Raw genomic sequence first — 18099 nt, forward strand, 5'->3', positions numbered from 1 at the left:
AAGCGAGACCTTTAGAAAATATGCACATTTTCTTTAACACTAAACATACAACTATGCATTTTACAGTTATAAGTGTCACTCACCCAAGAGGGAATGTCATGACATAAAAAAGGTGAAATCTTAGTTAATGGTTTTATAATTTGTTTATACTATATTTAGAAAGCATAATTGTCATTTCAAGCCTTATTCATAGTTTTGTTGAATAGGAAAAAGTCATAGAAAATATTTCATATTTTCATATTAATATCATATTTATACTGTTCCTCAAAAGTGACTACACCTCATCAATTTATAACTATTTTTACCAGAAAGGTGAGATTTTAACCTTGCTTGTAGTGTGCAGCATTACTTGTTTATGGTCCCCATGATAAATAATTACTTTCGGGGATTACGTGGATTAGATTACATGTAGTTACATTTAAGAGGTTTTAAAGTCAATCCCTGCTACAACTAGGTTCTGAAGTTTTACCTGTTTACCATCAAGGAAAAACTCTGGGCCCAAGGGGAATAAAACTTTGCCCCCACTTCTGGGACCTGTGGCCACCTCTGCTCAAAAATATAAATACCAAAATATTTACCCTCCAGAATATCTCCCCACCAAGTCGAGTTGATAACCCATAGCATTCAAAGTCAAGAGTCAAAAGATTAATATGGCAGCGGCAGCCATATCGGCGGCCATCTTAGTTCACACCAGTATGTCAGATTAACTCAATCGCCAATTTCTCAGCCTCTCAGTATCAGAGAAACACAAAACTTTGAATGAATAACAGACAAAGGTTTATGACAAGTTTTTATGATTGATATTGATCAAAAATAACTTAAAACATGAAAAGCATACATCACATTTGACTATAAAGGTGTGAAAAGGTTAATAAAATAAAAATGTGTTACTGCTTGACAGACAGTCTCTTCGCAATCATTACCAATTTGGAGTTGGCACTTTTAAGTATATAAAGATGTTGCCACTTTTAAGGCTCGGACACACCAATAGCTTTTGCCAACCGATAGTACTTAGCACCTCTGAACAGAGTGCCGGATGTAATTTGCAAAGTGAGTGCAAACCGATTCCTCATATAGAATCGTACAAAAATGTTGGCAGCCAGACATCCATCAGCAGGTGGTCCCAAAAACAAACCACGCCGAACAAGCAGCAGACGAACAGAAGATCGAAGAAGATCGTGGTGTGTGTTGTCCTTTAGGGTTAATTGTTATTCCCTATGTAATTAACTTATTTGCTGTGTATTAATGTTATTAACTATTAATACACGTTTTTTAACTGTTACATGTTATTACTTGTGTTATCACCTGTTATTACCTGTCATTGCTTGTGTAATTGACCTATTGTATATGTCAATATGCATATAATTGTAACTGCTATTGCCCATGTTACAAACTGTTATTACCTGTGTTATTGACTGTTATTACCCATGTTGCTGTTATTACCTGTGTTATTGACTGTTATTACCCATGTTACTGTTATTACCTGTATTCCAGGGGTTTCTGCAGCTGGCCCATGGCACCTCGGCACTGAAGGAGGAGAACAAGTAGAAGAAGGCCCAGGCCTGGATGATGATGTATGACACTGCAGCATACGCAATGACCACCTGGGTGGCATAACCAATCCCTGGGGATAAACAAAACTAATGTAAATCTAAGTGCACTTAAATATAAATGTAAATGTACACAGTTTCCTGTTTGCAGGTTTTGTGTTTTCCACCCTGATGAGGTTGGCTTTGAGGGAATGTTGTTACGGCCGTGTATATCCCCCATCAAGCCGATACCACGACGGCCCTCAAGGAACTTCACTGGACTTTATGCAAACTGGAAACAATATATCCTCAAGTTGCAATTATTGTAGCTGGGGATTTTAGCAAAGCAAAGTTGAGGAAAAGGCTGCCTAAATTTAATCAACATATCGACTGTAGTACTCGCGCTGCTAAATCACTAGACCACTGTTACACCAACTTCCGGGATGCATACAAGGCCCTCTCCCGCCCTCCATTCGGCAAATCTGACCCCGACTCCATTTTGCTCCACCTTTGCTATAGGCAGAAACTCAAACAGGAAATACATGTGCTAAGGACTATTCAATGCTGGTCTGACCAACCGAAAACCACGCTTCAAGATGGTTTTGGACTGGGATATGTTCCAGGTAGCTTCTGAGAATAATATTGACAAATATACTGAAACGGTGACTGAGTTTATCAGGAAGTGTATAGGATATGTTGTACCCACTGTGACTATTAAAATATACCCTAACCAGAAACCGTGGATAGATGGCAGCATTCGCGCTAAACTGAAAGTGCGAACCACCACATTTAACCATGGCAAGGTGACTGGGAATACGGCAGAATAGAAACAGAGTAGTTATTCCCTCCGCAAGGCATTCAAACAGTTAAAATGTCAGTATAGAGACAAAGTGGAGTCTCAAGTCAACGGCTCAGACACAAGACATATGTGGCAGGGTCTACAGACAATCACAGACTATAAAAGGAAAAACAGCCACGTCGTGCAAATAAATTCATAAAAAAATCCTACAATGTGATTTTCTGGATTTTTTTTCTCATTTTGTCTGTCATAGTTGAAGTGTACCTATGATGAAAATAACAGGCCTCTCTCATCTTTTTAAGTGGAAGAACTTGCACAATTGGTGGCTGACTAAATACTTTTTTGCCCCACTGTATTGTGTGGAATATTTCCCCTTGGCATCACCTGCTATTTACAAAACAAAATCCATCAGCACAGCACAGTACATACTGTACTATGAGGGTCCCTAAAATGAAATGTTCTTGCAGCTATAAATATCCTACCATTATTTCTCTCTCTCTCTCTCACACACACACACACACACACACACACACACACAGGGATTCTATTTGAAATTCTATTATTGCAGTAGTAACCTTCAAAGAGAGGGCAGAAGTGTCTCCAGCAGGTGATGCAGCCCTGCGAGGTGTACTGTCCCATGGCTGTCTCCAGGAGGAACATGGGGATCCCACAGGAGAGCAGGAACAGAACATAGGGAATCAGGAATGCACCTATGAGGAAGGTTACAAAGTGTTGTTATGCCTAACTTGATCCACATGCCGAGTGGAGGATGCCCTTCATGCCAACCTCATAAAAAGTTAATCACATGGTCTAGACCAGCAGTTCCCAAACTGTGGGGCCTAGGGGGCGCAAGTTTTTTTTTTTAAGGAACTCAGTCTGGCTTTCAACTTACTCCTGAAAGATGTAATAGTAGAATGCACAAAGCGCAATTTCAAAATTGAGTATTGTATCATCAGTTTTCCTATTTATAACTTTTTAGAAATCTAGATTAACTAGCCCATGTCAGCTAAGGTCTTTTAGCTAGGTTTTTTAGCCCATTGATTTTCTTGTAATGTTTGAGTCACTCAAATATCACATGAACACACATAAGACAATGCAAAATGTGAACAATTGCAGGAAATTTGCTTTAATAAACTCTGACCCCCTCTGGTGGCATTTGTTAAATGACACATAATATTTAATACTACCCTCATTAAGTACATTTCGGTCTCCAACTATAAGTCCTACAAACACATGCTTACTACAGTTAAAAAGGTAAGAACTGTAGGATTCAGATGAAGGTGGGGGGAGGGGGGGGGGGGGTTCCCGAAAAGAGATTTGAGCGATTTGTTATGAGATAAAATATGTCACCAATTACTGTTCCAAAGGGAATGTCTTTTTTGTTGTTGTTGGAAAATAACATTTCAAATCTTTTACCTAATGGTGGCGCTGTAAACACGGACAAATTCCCATTGGAACACAGCCATTTTAAAACCAAGCCAATCCAATTTTATTGGTCACATACACGTGTTTAGCAGATGTTATTAGCGAAATGCTTCTGCTTTAGCTCCGACAGTGCAGTAATATCTAACAAGTAATATCTAACAAAAAAAACAACATATACCCAATACACACAATAAGTAAAGCAATGGAATTAAGAATATATAAATATATGGACAAGCAATGTCAGAGTGGCATAGACTAAGATACAGTAGAATAGTATAGAATAAAGTATATACATATGAGATGAGTAATGCAAGATTATTATTATTATTAGATTAAACATTATTAAAGTGACATTAAGCTGTTTTTCAGTCTCTCAGTCTCAGCTTTGACGCACCTGTACTGACCTCACCTTCTGGATGATAACTCAGTGAACAGGCAGTGGCTCGGGTGGTTGTTGTCCTTAATTAACTTTTTGGCCTTCCTGTGACATTGGGTGCTGGCGTAGGTGTCCTGCAGGGCAGGTAGTTTGCGCACGTTGATGCGTTGGGCAGACCGCATCACCCTCTGGAGAGCCCTGCGGTTGCGGGCGGTGCAGTTGCCGTATCAGGCGGTGATACAGCCCGACAGGATGCTCTCAATTGTGTATCTGTAAAAGTTTGTGAGGGTTTTAGGTGACAAGCCACATTTCTTCAGCCTCCTGTGGTTGAAGAGGTGCTGTTGCGCAGAGATTGAATATGTCCATAAACACACCAGCCAGCTGGTTTGCGCATGCTCTGAGGACGCGGCTTCAGATGCCATCTGGGACGCAGCCTTGCGAGGGTTAACACGTTTAAATGTCTTACTCATGTTGGCCTTGGAGAAGGAGAACCCACAGTTCTTGTTAGCGGGCTGCGTCAGTGACTCTGTGTTATCCTCAAAGTGGGCAAAGAAGGTGTTTAGCTTGTCCGGAAGCAAGACGTCGGTGTCCGCGACGTGGCTGGTTTTCATTTTGTAGTCCATGATTGTCTTGTAGACCCTGTCACATACGTCTCGTGTCTGAGCGTGTGACTTGAGACTCCAATTTGTCTCTATAATGACGTTTTGCCTGTTTGATTTCCTTGCGGAGGAAATAACTACTCTGTTTCTATTCTGCCATATTCCCAGTCACCTTGCCATGGTTAAATGCGGTGGTTCGCACTTTCATCCTGAAAGTTAGAGTAACAGTGGTCGAGTGATATAGTAGCGTGAGTACTACAATCAATATGTTGATCGAATTTAGGCAGCCTTTTACTCAAATTTGCTTTGTTAAAATCCCCAGCTACAATAAATACAACTTCAGGATATATTGTTTCCAGTTTGCATAAAGTCCAGTGAAGTTCCTTGAGGGCCATCGTGGTATCGGCTAGAGGGGGGGATATACACAGCTATGACTATAACCGAAGAAAATTAATAATATAATGGGAGATAATACGGTCGGCATTTGATTGTGAGATATTCTAGGTGAGCAAAAGGACTTGAGTTCCTGTATGTTATCACAATTACACCATGAGTCGTTAATCACGAAACACCCCTGCCCTTCTTCTTCCCGGAGAGATATTTATTCCTGTCGGCGCGATGAACTGAGAATCCAGATGGCTAGACCAATTCAGACAGTATATCCCGAGAGAGCCATGTTTCCGTGAAACAGAGCACAGTATGTTACAATCCCTGATGTCTCTCTGGAAAGCAACCCTTGACCTGAGCTCGTCAATTTTATTATCCATGATATTTATGAACATTAGCAAGTAATATACTCGGGAGCGGTGGGTGGTGTGCGCGCCTCCTAAATCGGACTAGAAGACCGCTCCGATTACCGGCGTTGTTTTGGGTCGGCCTCTGGAATCAGTTCAATTGCCCTGGGTGATACGAACAAAGGATCCGCTTTGAGAAAGTCGTATTCCTGGTCGTAATGCTGGTAGTGCTGGTGAGGTACCGCCGCTCTGATATCCAATAGGATATTTTAAACATGCAGGGCTTGTGCAATGTGCCATACCTTCATTTTTTGTCTCTACCTACCCACTGATATAAATATATGCTGGGTCTGACGGGAATAATCTGGTGGGAAGTGAGCTGGCAACCAGAGGGTTGCTGGTATCAATTCCTTCATGCCATTGTCTGCCGTTGTGCCCTTGAGCTATGCACCCCACACAATTTTCAGAGGGGTTGGGTTAAAAGCGGAAGTTAGTAAAGACCTTGTGTGCAATAAAGTGATCTTAATACTTGTTTCCCCTTTTACTGTTCACACCCCACACCTATTTAATGCATTCAATGTAGGTATCGGTATCAAACATTTCCTATCAAGCCATACCAGAGGAGATCAAATGTTGCTTCAATTTCACAAGCTATACAAATTTTACAAGCTCAGGTAACACAAGGTACCCTTAATCCTTAACCTACAATTTCCTCGCCCCCATGGAAATCGAATTAACATAATACAAAAATCCCTATCAAAATCCGTCTGTTCAAGCTAGAGATATCTGTTTTTTTTTTGCATGGGCTGCGTCTCAATCCATCACATCCGCAGATATCATCCTTCCAGTGAAAAAGTGGCAGAACTGGAGCAGTGTTTGTCAGACCATGAGACTTCCCGAAAATTGGTATTTTCACAAAAACATTTAAAGATGAGACTCTCACGAACTTGATGGTTTTCTCCCACAAGCCACAAGCCACAAGATTTGTCTGAAGGTCCCTGGTACCAGTTTTAAACATATGTGGAATTATATATGGAGATATTGTAGTTTAGTGCTGAAAATAAGGAGATAAATACATGTAAAAAACTATTCTAATAGTTTCCTGGTCTTTCTTATATCTCTCAGATATAAGACAGACACTTCAGAACAAACTTCCTTTCGATTTTTTCAAATAGCTAAATGATCTTTAGTATGACCATCTTAAAACAATTCCATATGTTAGGTTGGAAGGTTTTAGACTCTATAGGGTTAAAGTGTTTCCAAGACATTTAATCATTAGTTAATTAATATGTAGTTTATAAACAGTTATAACTCCCTTAAAAGGTACCTTAATGTAAAGTGTCACCAACTACACCCACTATGATCATAATGAAACCTGTGGGGAAAGACAGTACAGTACCTTACAACCATATCAAGTCAAATATTAATTAAGATAAACATAAATAATACGAATAGCAAGGTTATTCTTTCCCATGGTGTTGACATGGCAATCAAGTTCACTTAGTCCATGACCCTAGTGTAAATGCAGTAGCAGTGTTCAGACAAAGTGTGCAGTTGTCTCGAGCGTGCGGTAGCGTCCCTTACCTCCTCCATTTTTGTAACACAGATATGGGAACCTCCACAAGTTCCCCAGCCCCACCAAGGTGCCTGCCACGGCCAAGAGGAACTCTAGCTTGTTGGCCCACTGGCCACGGTCTAGCAGCAACTGGCTCTTCTTTTGGCCCTTCACCAGACTGATGTCCTGGGCAGGCAGGTTATGACTGTGATCCTTTGGGAAATTTCTAGTCATGGTCACCAGCACACAGCAGTCTTTGGGTTAATAAAATTATACCGAAACCTTGTTTATTTAGGTGTTTGTTAAAAATCATAAAGACAAGCACCAAATTTGATAAATGTTCTCATTGCTTAATTTCCAATTAAATTGCCTATCACTCACTCTGTACGTTCTGAACCTAATCACTCACTCTGTACTTTCTGAACCTAGTGAACCACAACACCCCACCTCTTTAAAGTGATTTGGTGCCAATAGGCGTTCCGTCATCTGCAAGGAGTCGGGCATAGATAATGCTGTATCTTCAGGTTGCGCACAGAGATACCTTAGTCCCGTGGTATTCTCACAAGTGTCTGGGGAAGTTCTAATTTTGCATCCATTGTTCTCCCAGTGTGTAACAGCCTAAAACTACTCAGCTGATCCTTACTTGGCACCAGTAGTAAGCTTCATTAATTTGCCCATGTAGGATTACCAACAGTGGACATTTTTCTCACTTTCAGGTTAAAATGTATGGCTATATAGCACAATTACCTGACAATACTAAACCATTTGGATACTGTAGAGTGAAATATGCAGAACAAACATAATAACGTACTTACCCCTCCATTACCATTGTCTCCTCCCCCATCCTCGCAGTGGTCTGGGTCTGTGCTGTAACAGCAGACTGATCAGTATTCCCCTCAGACAGCATGCTCCTAAGCTGCTGCATACCCAGAACAAAGCAGAGATGTCATGAGTAGCCTAGACCAACAATCACAACAAACTAGTCAAACAATTCATTCTTAGTAACTACCCTTCACCCTTTCATCATAATCTTCATACATTGCCTTGAGAATAGGGTGATGGAGGAGGCTGAAAAAAGTATAGCACAAATAAACGGATAGCCAGTCAGGCCTGTTGTATGAGCTTGTTATTGTGGTAAGAGCTGCTACAGAGGAAAACAACACAGAATCATTTCCTGGGAGTACTTTTCCACTGGGACCGAGCTGTTGGGGTCATTGAGATTGGCAAAGTCGCTAACAACTAAACCAGATAAGCTGAGCTGTCTCTGGTATGGCAGAGCTGGTCATTAGGCTTTGGTTATTTGGTAATCGGGAAATGCTGATCATGGACCACTTATTATGTTGTTATTTAAACATATTTAGTCAACAATCCATTCTCTCCCTATTATATCTTTGTAAAACAAGAAACTTATCTGTGTTTTTTTAAGATGTACAGTATACATAACACATTTTAATTGAATACATTACTGCAGTTTTTGTTCGTGTCAAGGTACAATTTTTTCAAGTACGGTTCTCAGTTGGCAAAATTATTTTGAAATGCCATTCATTCACAGAAAATTAAGGTGCAGGTGTAAACTTTTGACTATGTTACTGAGTTGGCCTGGTTAAGTATCCACCATAGTTGCTGGAACCAGTCTGAACAGAACAATGTGAAAAGAAAATATATGAGCCAGCATAGTACAGTTTGGGTTGGCCCTATAGTGTGAATCAGACATACATGTACTGTATGTTCACCAGCTTGTGTCATTAACATTTAATCCACTGGTTTGGAAACAAACTGGATGGACTTCTCAGATGCTACCCAACACTGGGATTAATACTGCAGAGAAATATTAAAGCTAAACATTACATATCATACATAATGTAGTTCAAAGGTGCACTCTAAACACAAAAAAAGGTTCCAGGAGTATCCTTCCGGGGTTGTTCAAATTGAAACTGTGTGGAAACCCCAATAAGTTCTTAGAATAACCTTTTTTAAGAACTCATTTTAATGGTTCCTTTTGGGGTTCATTTTTGAACTACCCCCTCCCCTAATACTACCCCCTCCCCATAAAAATAACAACAATAACATAATATTATAGGTGTCATTGTTTATTATGATTTAAGAGGCAAAGCACAATTAAAAAATCTAAATATGAGGTAAACTCCCAGCACAGCCTCATGTATAATGGGTATATTTTCTGGCGTGTTGATGTTCTCCATATCCATAGCCAGAATGATGTTGCAGTGCATGGTGATTGAACAGGTTTCCTGTTATATTCATCAGAGGTGTAGGGAGAGTGAAGTCTGTGAATCCCCCAAAAATTAAGAAAACATGCACACAACAGTATTCATATAGTTGAAGTCAGAAGTTTACATACAGTTAGGTTGGAGTCATTACAACACGTTTTTCAAACACTCCACAAATTTCTTGATAACAAACTATAGTTTTGGAAAGTCGTTTAGGACATCTACTGTGTGCATGACACAAGTCATCTTTCCAACAATTGTTTACAGACAGATTATTTCGCTTATAATTCACTGTATCACAATTCCAGTGGGTCAGAAGTTTACATACACTAAGTCGACTGTGCCTTTAAACTGCTTGGAAAATTCCAGAAAATGTCATGGCTTTAGAAGCTTCTGATAGGCTAATTGACATCATTTGAGTCAATTGGAGGTGTACCTGTGGATGTATATCAAGGCCTACCTTCAAACTCAGTGCCTCTTTGCTTATCATGGGAAAATCTAAAGAAATCAGCCAAGACCTCAGAAAAAAAAATTGTAGACCTCCACAAGTCTGGTTCATCCTTGGGAGCAATTTCCAAACGCCTGAAGGTACCACGTTCATCTGTACAAACAATAGTACACAAGTATAAACACCATGGGAACATGCAGCTGTCATACCGCTCAGGAAGGAGATGCGGTCTGTCTCCTAGAGATGAATGTACTTCAGTGCGAAAAGTGCAAATCAATCCCAGAACAACAGCAAAGAACCTTGTGAAGATGCTGGAAGAAACAGGTACAAAAGTATATATATCCACAGTATAACGAGTCCTATATCAACATAACCTGAAAGGCCGCTCAGCAAGGAAGAAGCCACTGCTCCAAAACCGCCATAAAAAAGCCAGACTACGGTTTGCAACTGCACATGGGGAAAAAGATCATACTTTTTGGAGAAATGTCCTCTGGTCTGATGAAACAAAAACAGAACTGTTTGGCCATAATGACCATCATTATGTTTGGAGGAAAAAGGGGATGCTTGCAAGCCGAAGAACACCATCCCAACCGTGAAGCACAGGGGTGGCAGCATCATGTTGTGTCGGTGCTTTGCTGCAGGAGGGACTGGTGCACTTCACAAAATAGATGGCATCATGAGGTAGGAAAATTATGTGGATATATTGAAGCAACATCTCAAGACATCAATCAGGAAGTTAAAGCTTGGTCGCAAATGGGTCTTCCAAATGAGCAATGACCCTAAGCATACTTCCAGAGATGTGGCAAAATGGCTTAAGGACAACAAAGTCAAGATATTGGAGTGGCCATCACAAAGCCCTGACCTCAATCCTATAGCACATGGGTGGGCAGAACTGAAAAAGTGTGTGCGAGCAAGGAGGCCTACAAACCTGTCTCAGTTACACCAGCTCTGTCAGGAGGAATGGGCCAAAATTCACCCAACTTATTGTGAGAAGCTTGTGAAAGGCTACCCAAAATATTTGACCCAAATTAAACAATATAAAGGCAATGCTACCAAATACTGAGTGTGTATGTAAACTGACCCACTGGGAATGTGATGAAAGAAAAAAAAGTTGAAATATATCATTCTCTACTATTATTCTGACATTTCATATTCTTAAAATAAAGTGGTGATCCTAATTTACATAAAATAGGGTTGTTTTTTTTTACTAGGATTAAATGTCAGGAATTGTGAAAAACTGAGTTTAAATGTACTTGGCTAAGGTGTATGTAAACTTCCAACTTCAACTGTACCTTGGTCTTTGTGGTAAATGTGAATGAAAAAAAAATTCCACACCCATACCTTGTCCATAATGTAGAGGCCTATGGGATATTCATTGAAGAGGTAAGGGAGGAGGATGGTAAATGTGCTCTGCATAACATACCAAAACCAATACACATACCTTTGTATGCCTCCTCATCTGTACACCTACAGACCTACACACAAAAGTGAGCAGATCAGTCACTTGCACCCAATACAGCTAGACTTCAAAATATTCTTATAGCCTACATATTCTTAGCTCTTTGTTGATTAATATCCATTGAATTGTGGTGTCCATTTTGTTTTAGAATGATTTGCACAAATATGAAAATATATATGGTATCATCATAAAGCAATATCCATTTTTATAATACAAGGTACAAACCTTACCTTAAATTGAGGAGATCTTAACATTTTCCAATTAAGTGCCTGCACCTGCTGTCCTTTCAAATTCAAATCCAAATGTTTCAGTTGGGCAGTTAGGTTCCTGCAAAAACACCCAACCTCGATGAACCCCACCTCCTATGGGGTACTTGGAAGAAACTTTTGGGGGCAATTTTCAGTGCCAAGAACCCTAAGGTTCTTTGAAGAACTTTGAGGCTCTTAGAAGAACCCTTGTTGAACCACTAATTTTTAGAGTGTACAAGCAGGTGGTATCCAAGCCTTACACATAACAGTGGACACTACATCACCGCACTCCCTCTCTTGCTCTTGGTCCTCATCTTTGTAAGTCACATTGATTTAGCACCTGTGTGTTTTATCAGTTTCTTTATGAAAATATTTAGCAAACTCCATGACAGTAGCTAAAGTAAGGGGCTATTAGCAACACACAAGTAGACTGCAAATTGGGCGGCAGGTAGCCTAGTGGTTAGAGCGTTGGACTAGTAACGGTTGCAAGATTGAATCCCCAAGCCGACAAGGTAAAAATCTGTCGTTCTGCCCCTGAACAAGGCAGTTAACCCACTGTTCCTAGGTCGTCATTGGAAATAAGAATTTGTTTTTAACTGACTTGCCTAGTTAAATAAAGGTAAAATAAAAAAATGCTGAGGCAGGCATGCCCTGAGCTCCTGAAGTGAGCGGGCGAGAAGGCTGACAATCTAGCCTTTGGGAATCTTGCTCCACGTTCCATTCAAATTGGGCACATTCTGCTCATATACTCTGATCAGGGACTGGTAAGCTACTTCTACAATCTTTCCTCCTTGGGGGGCTGCTTCAAAATAGCACTGTAGAAGTGACCAAACTAGTGTCACCTCAGGAACACTGGCCTATAGGATGTCAATGCTCAATAACATTCACAATGTTAGCTTCTGTTACACAGGATGTGTTCTTCTGTTAACACTACAAACATGAACTATGGATCCTAAGATCAGTTGGAACCTTTCCTCTAGCATCTTATATTACTTACACCAAACGGAGTAAAAACAATAAAAGCTCTTCTTTATTTGTGAGATTCCTCTTTTTGACACAATGGATCATTAGCCATGAAACAAGACAGACATATCAACACAGCAAGGCAACTATATAAAGCATATTTACAGCTGGATCAAAATCTCTAGTACTTACAAGACCATGCTCTCTGTACAAAAAAAATGATAAAACATGTTACACAGGCAGACACCAAGTGCATGCTCAAAGTAAGGTAGTAAACAATATTTCACCTGCCAAAAGCAGTCTAAAAATGTATGTAATGTTGAATTTCAGGTTCTTTGTAAAACAAGATTATTATGAAGTAATATTCCATTGAAATGTAAATACTCCAATCTTACTGAGGGCAATTTTAACAGATACAGGCAGCTATTGATCATTTCCTCCAATGGAATGATTCAGTGTAAAAAAATAAACTGCTTCGGATTAAAATGTTATTTTGATGACTATGTTCTTTACAGCTTCATTTTAATGTTGACATTACATTTTAGTCACATACATATTTTTCGTACAAGTCACACTCTTCAATGGTTTATATACCAGAATTCTCACCAAACGGCATGTATTCACCATTATGGCATTCATCAAAATAGTTTCATTTACCAAATGGCATGCCTGTTTAGTTTTGTATTGGGACAGGGACAGGGACAGGGGGGGTACAGATAACATGGTTTATGACATTTTTTATTCCCCAAATATAATGAGATGCTATGAGTTTCATCTTTCCACATTTCAACAGATGTAGCAAAAATAGCTTAGTTACAGTAGCTCCAATGAAGACAAGAGAAGACCTTCACTGCATCATACCCATATATATTATGTACATACCGAGAGACACATACTTACAAGAAATGCAAATATATATACGAAGAAGAAACTCGCATAGCAAATTTTTAAGTTGAGAAAACTTTTGAACACTCACTTTTCTGTTTTCAGCAAGGATAGAAACATTAAGCATAGTTGCCCTTCATCTATACAGAGTCTCTCTTTGCTTATTACATTCATACCGCAGGTAAAACCAAGACCAGAGGGTGTCTCTCAAGGAGAGTCCTATAGAGTTCCTGGTGAGTCTCAGCAAGGTGTGTCCCTGACCTTTGGTCAAAGTCATAGTACTCAAGGACATTTGGCACTCAGTCAATATTAGTGTACATCACAGTCAATTAGTTTGGCCCACCCAAAATTTCTATCAACCAATCAGCACAAATTCCATCACATATATATTATTATCACCATTAACATACAGGTTCAACAGGTTTCCATTGATCTGGTCTTATAGAAGAGTGTTAGCTTAGCATGTGACTGGATGAAAATAACGGACTCCTGTCAATATCATCGTCACCCACCAGTGGATATCACACATGCATTCAATAGTAAATAAATAAATAAACAAAACAAAAACATTTAGAAACTACAGTACGAAGTCACTGTAACATTTCGTAGATTTTGAGCTACTTTGTTAGTACCTTGGTAACATTATGGCACTAAGTGCATTACGTACCTAGAGTGGCATTTCGAGGGGCTGTGGAAGGAAAATGACGTATTTTCCCATAATCCCCATCATTGTGGCAAGAAACACCACTTGATGGCGATCTGCCTGTCAGGCAGTTGTAATGAATTTACAGAAAAGAGGGCAAAAACCTGTTGTTTGAATTAAATTATGGTAAAACGTTATTTTAAGATACACATATTAGCCACTAAGTTGTAGTTTATACGTGTGTATATCAGAGGAGGCTGGTGGAAGGAGCTATAGCAGGATGGGCTCATTGCAATGGCTGAAATGGAATCAATGGAATGGAGTCAGTCATGTGGTTTCCATGTTTGATACGTTCCATTAATTCCATTCATTACAATGAGCCCGTCCTCTTTTAGCTCCTCCCACCAGGCTCCTCTGGTGTATATGCTGTACATAGCTCATAAAGGTCTTTATTAAGTCTTATTAGCCATATATTGGGCCTTAATTAAGTGTTTTCTAATTCAAACATAAGTCATGTGTTACTGGCCAGTAGTGCTGAGCGATAAGTGCTTTTTGAAGTCGGTTTGGTTTCGGTTTGAGAAAATAATCACGGTTTTCGATTTTTTTAAAACATTAATGTGGGTTGAATGCTGTAAAAACACAGAAAACAACAATTGATGGTAGTGACTGCCTATTACTATCACTTATTAAGCTGTGGTCTGTCATTGTCATTGAAAGCAAGTCTAAAAAGCAGTAAATCGGTTTTATGTTAACTATTTTTATTCAAATCATTCTTAAATGTAGTTATGCGTCTTTTACTTTCGGTTTTGTACACCAGCTTCAAACAGCTGAAAATACAATATTTTTGGTTTTGGAAAATATATTTCACAGCGATTTATACATAAACTGAAATTAGGCAAACTATTAGAATATTAGCAACCAGGAAATGCCAGTGCGATTTCTGCATAGTGCATCTTTAAATAACATATTTTGGTAGAGTATATTCCATATTTGTTTTTAGTACGATGACTTTATTATTTCATTATTAAAACCCAAATGATGGTAGTGACTGCCCATGACTATTTACCACTTTTTAATGCACCATCTTTAATCAAATATTTCAGTAGTGTATATTTAAGCAATAAATATAGTGGGTGTGGTATATGGCCAATATACCATGGCTAAGGGCTGTTCTTAAGCGCGTCGCAACGTGGAGTGCCTGGACACAGCCATTAGCCGTGGTATATTGGCCATATATCACAAACCCCCAAGGTGCCTTATTGCTATTATAAACTGTTACCAACGGAATTAGAGCAGTAAAAATAAGTGTTTTGTCACACCCGTGGTATACCACGGCTGTCAGCCAATCAGCATTCAGGGCTCAAACCACCCAGTTTATAATTTTTTATGATTTATTATTTAATCCCAAATTGTCATCACATTAGCAGCCAGTCAGCCAGCCATCTATCTCTGTGCTCCCCAAAGAGTCATCCTATTTAGGCTAGCAGCCTAGTAGTTCTTCAAAGTAGATAAGGCACACTTTTAAGACTGATGAATAACAACTATTATTGATTCGATTAATTGTCGGTCGGGTAGATACCTAAACAACTGTTCCCTCATTCGTGAAGTGTTCTATGAACTTCTGTCTTTCCCTTCCTTCTAATTCGGCCGGTCCCACAGGCTTGAACCAATGTGAACAGGCCGCTGAAGGCGCAAAAGATTCTGGTCATTGTAGTTATTTACCCCCTCCCTGCAACGTCCCACAGTTCATACTTGATCTCTGAAGACAAACCCCAAGTTGAGCCAGAGATCAATACGTAATGAAGTCTCCGCACTAACAATGGGTGTCGTTGTCCCAAAACCCGTAAGGCAAGCGACAAGCTTAAGTCCTAAATAAGGCCATAGAAAGGAATTGGGCTTATGTTGGACATATTTTGGCGACAGTGAAACCTCTTGCTTTGGCATCTTTCTCTGGTAAGAGCAAGAAAAAATATTTACGAAATAGAATTAAAATAATTGAGCCTATGTTAATTAAAAACTTAACATAAACCCGAAATGTCGACTAATCGCTTAGCACTACTGGCCAATCCTTAATCCTTTCTCTCATTTTGAAGGTACATCAATGTGACAACATTGATATAACAAGATACAGTATGACTTTAGTATAGGGTACACTTCCACATCTTAAGGTACTATTCCTGTGTACCAAATTGATAACAATGACTGACTAATGAATGGGCCTAGATCAACAGTCAAATACAGTACACAGATATCTTGGCCATACGCCTCCTGATACCTAACCTGGCCCTTTAAAAGGCTTCAACATTCAAGAGCCACCCACACACATCTAGCAGAAAGCTTGGCAACAGTCCCTTATGGCACAGTTAAGTCAGGTGTAAAATAAGCGCACATCTGCTGTATATAAGACAATCAAGAAAACAGAAACATGCATTTTTCCACATTCTAATTTAAGCATGTATACAATAAAGTTGTATTATTATCAACAGGCGGCCTGACAGAGGAAGGTCTTAGTTACAATGTCGATTCACATAAAAATAGGGATCAAGTACAACAGACCTGCAGATCCATCAACAAAACACCTCAAACCTCACACACATTGGACTGAATAAACCTCATCTCAATCAATACAACTCTATTAAACCATTATTGCGAAATGTAAACACCCTTTAAAATGTACCATGAAAAGATGTGTACAAATGGATATATCCCTGTCTGAAAAATGCCCACAGTGAGTAGACCTACATATCTTTTTTCCATCAGATGAAATACAGTTATGTGGATTATAGTTGCTAGGCCTGTGCTGCACCTTCAGCCACTTTACTTCAGATTAGACAGCCAGATCGTAATGAAAACAAGGTTTGATAGGATGATTATCACACCAATGAGAAATAAGAAATGGAAATGAGAAATTACAACTTCCTTGAATTAAAAACACATTTCTTTCCATACCAGTAGCCCATATGCAGTGATCTTGAGTGAAGAATAAGATAATGGTAGTTCCATATACTAAACAATATGGTGTACAATCCTGCACAGCCACTACCACCCCGACCTCTTCTTACGGTCTGAACTTCTGTGACAAATAGCTTACATATTGTCTCAATATGTTTATAGCAGCATAAAACCAGCAGAGTTGTGATGACTGGATAGATCCAACCAATCCTTTGTCTCACTCTAATATGGCTGTCGATGTATAACCTAGCCTATGAGATGAAATGTGTCTTTCTTGCCCAGTTAAGAATCAGCTAGAGAGATTCATGAGGAGGAGTACACAGGGTTAACAATTTAAACCCTGTGGCCATATATATCAAGAATCAGCGTTTTAGATCACAATGAATATGGTTACATTGACAGGGGAGACCTGATCCTAGATCAGCACTCCTACTCTTGATACATACACTCAGAGCCAGTTTATTAGGTACACCACACCGTTCACGAAAATGGTTCGCTCCTACAGTGAGTCACGTGGCCGTGGCTTGCTATATAAGGCAGGCAGACAGGCATCTAGTTACTGTTCAATTGAATGTTAGAATTGGGCAAAACGAGTGACCTAAGCAACTTTCAGCGTGATATGATCGAAACGGCCGGCCTCCTGGGCTTTTCATGCACGACAGTGTCTAAGGTTTACAGAGTATGGTGCGAAAAACTAAAAACATCTATAGTCAGTGGCAGTCCTGTGGGTGAAAACAGCTTGTTGATGAGAGGTTAAAGGAGGGGCCACAAATAGGCAAATAACAGGGCAGTACAACAGTGGTGTTCAGAACGGCATCTCGGAATGTACAACTCATCGGCCGTTGTCATGGATGAGCCATTGCAGCAGACGACCAAACCGGGTTCCACCCCTATCAGCTAAAAACAAGAAGAAAAAAACAAGAAGAAGCGTCCCCGGTGGGCACACTGGAAAATTGAGGAGTTATTATTTTTTATTTTTTTTACGCCTGATCCCACAAAACCCGGTTCCTTTTGCGTCATGCAAAATCCCTTGATACCAATTGAGCAACGTTTCCATTCCCAGAAGAATTCAGGCTGTTCTGGAGGCAAAGGGGGGTCAGGCCCGGTACTAGATAGATGTACCTAATAAACTGGCCCTTGAACTCCAACTTTTCTTTTGTTTTTGACATGTAGGCTAACTCCTTCTTGCCTCTTAGCCCTCAAGTTTTCTACAAATCCTAATGGAACATTGATTTGATTCATAATGTTCATACAGG

General features: G+C 39.7%; 1 protein-coding gene across 4 annotated transcripts in view; it reads right to left on the reverse strand.

The window, feature by feature from the left end:
• Positions 1-8181, reverse strand: part of LOC110528308 (sodium- and chloride-dependent GABA transporter 2) — a 29802-nt gene extending 21621 nt beyond the window's left edge. Inside the window, exons 1-5 of one of the 4 annotated variants that reach the window (XR_016497375.1) lie at positions 8034-8178; positions 7833-7936; positions 7047-7243; positions 2904-3038; positions 1484-1624 (exon numbers count right to left, since the gene is read on the reverse strand). Coding sequence is in view for 3 of the 4 variants with exons in the window: in XM_021610267.3 (XP_021465942.2) it covers positions 1484-1624; positions 2904-3038; positions 7047-7243; positions 7833-7936; positions 8034-8057 (601 nt within the window). In the remaining variant the exon portion in view is untranslated. Of the gene's footprint in view, positions 1-1483; positions 1625-2903; positions 3039-7046; positions 7244-7832; positions 7937-8033 lie in introns of all 4 variants that reach the window. The other 3 variants (XM_090241636.1, XM_021610267.3, XM_021610269.3) reach the window with 3 other exon arrangements.
• Between the last annotated feature and the right edge of the window lie 9918 nt (positions 8182-18099).

Source organism: Oncorhynchus mykiss, chromosome 7 (genome assembly GCF_057628025.1).
Source record: "Oncorhynchus mykiss isolate SJ-2025 chromosome 7, ASM5762802v1, whole genome shotgun sequence".
Taxonomy (NCBI): Eukaryota; Metazoa; Chordata; class Actinopteri; order Salmoniformes; family Salmonidae; genus Oncorhynchus; species Oncorhynchus mykiss.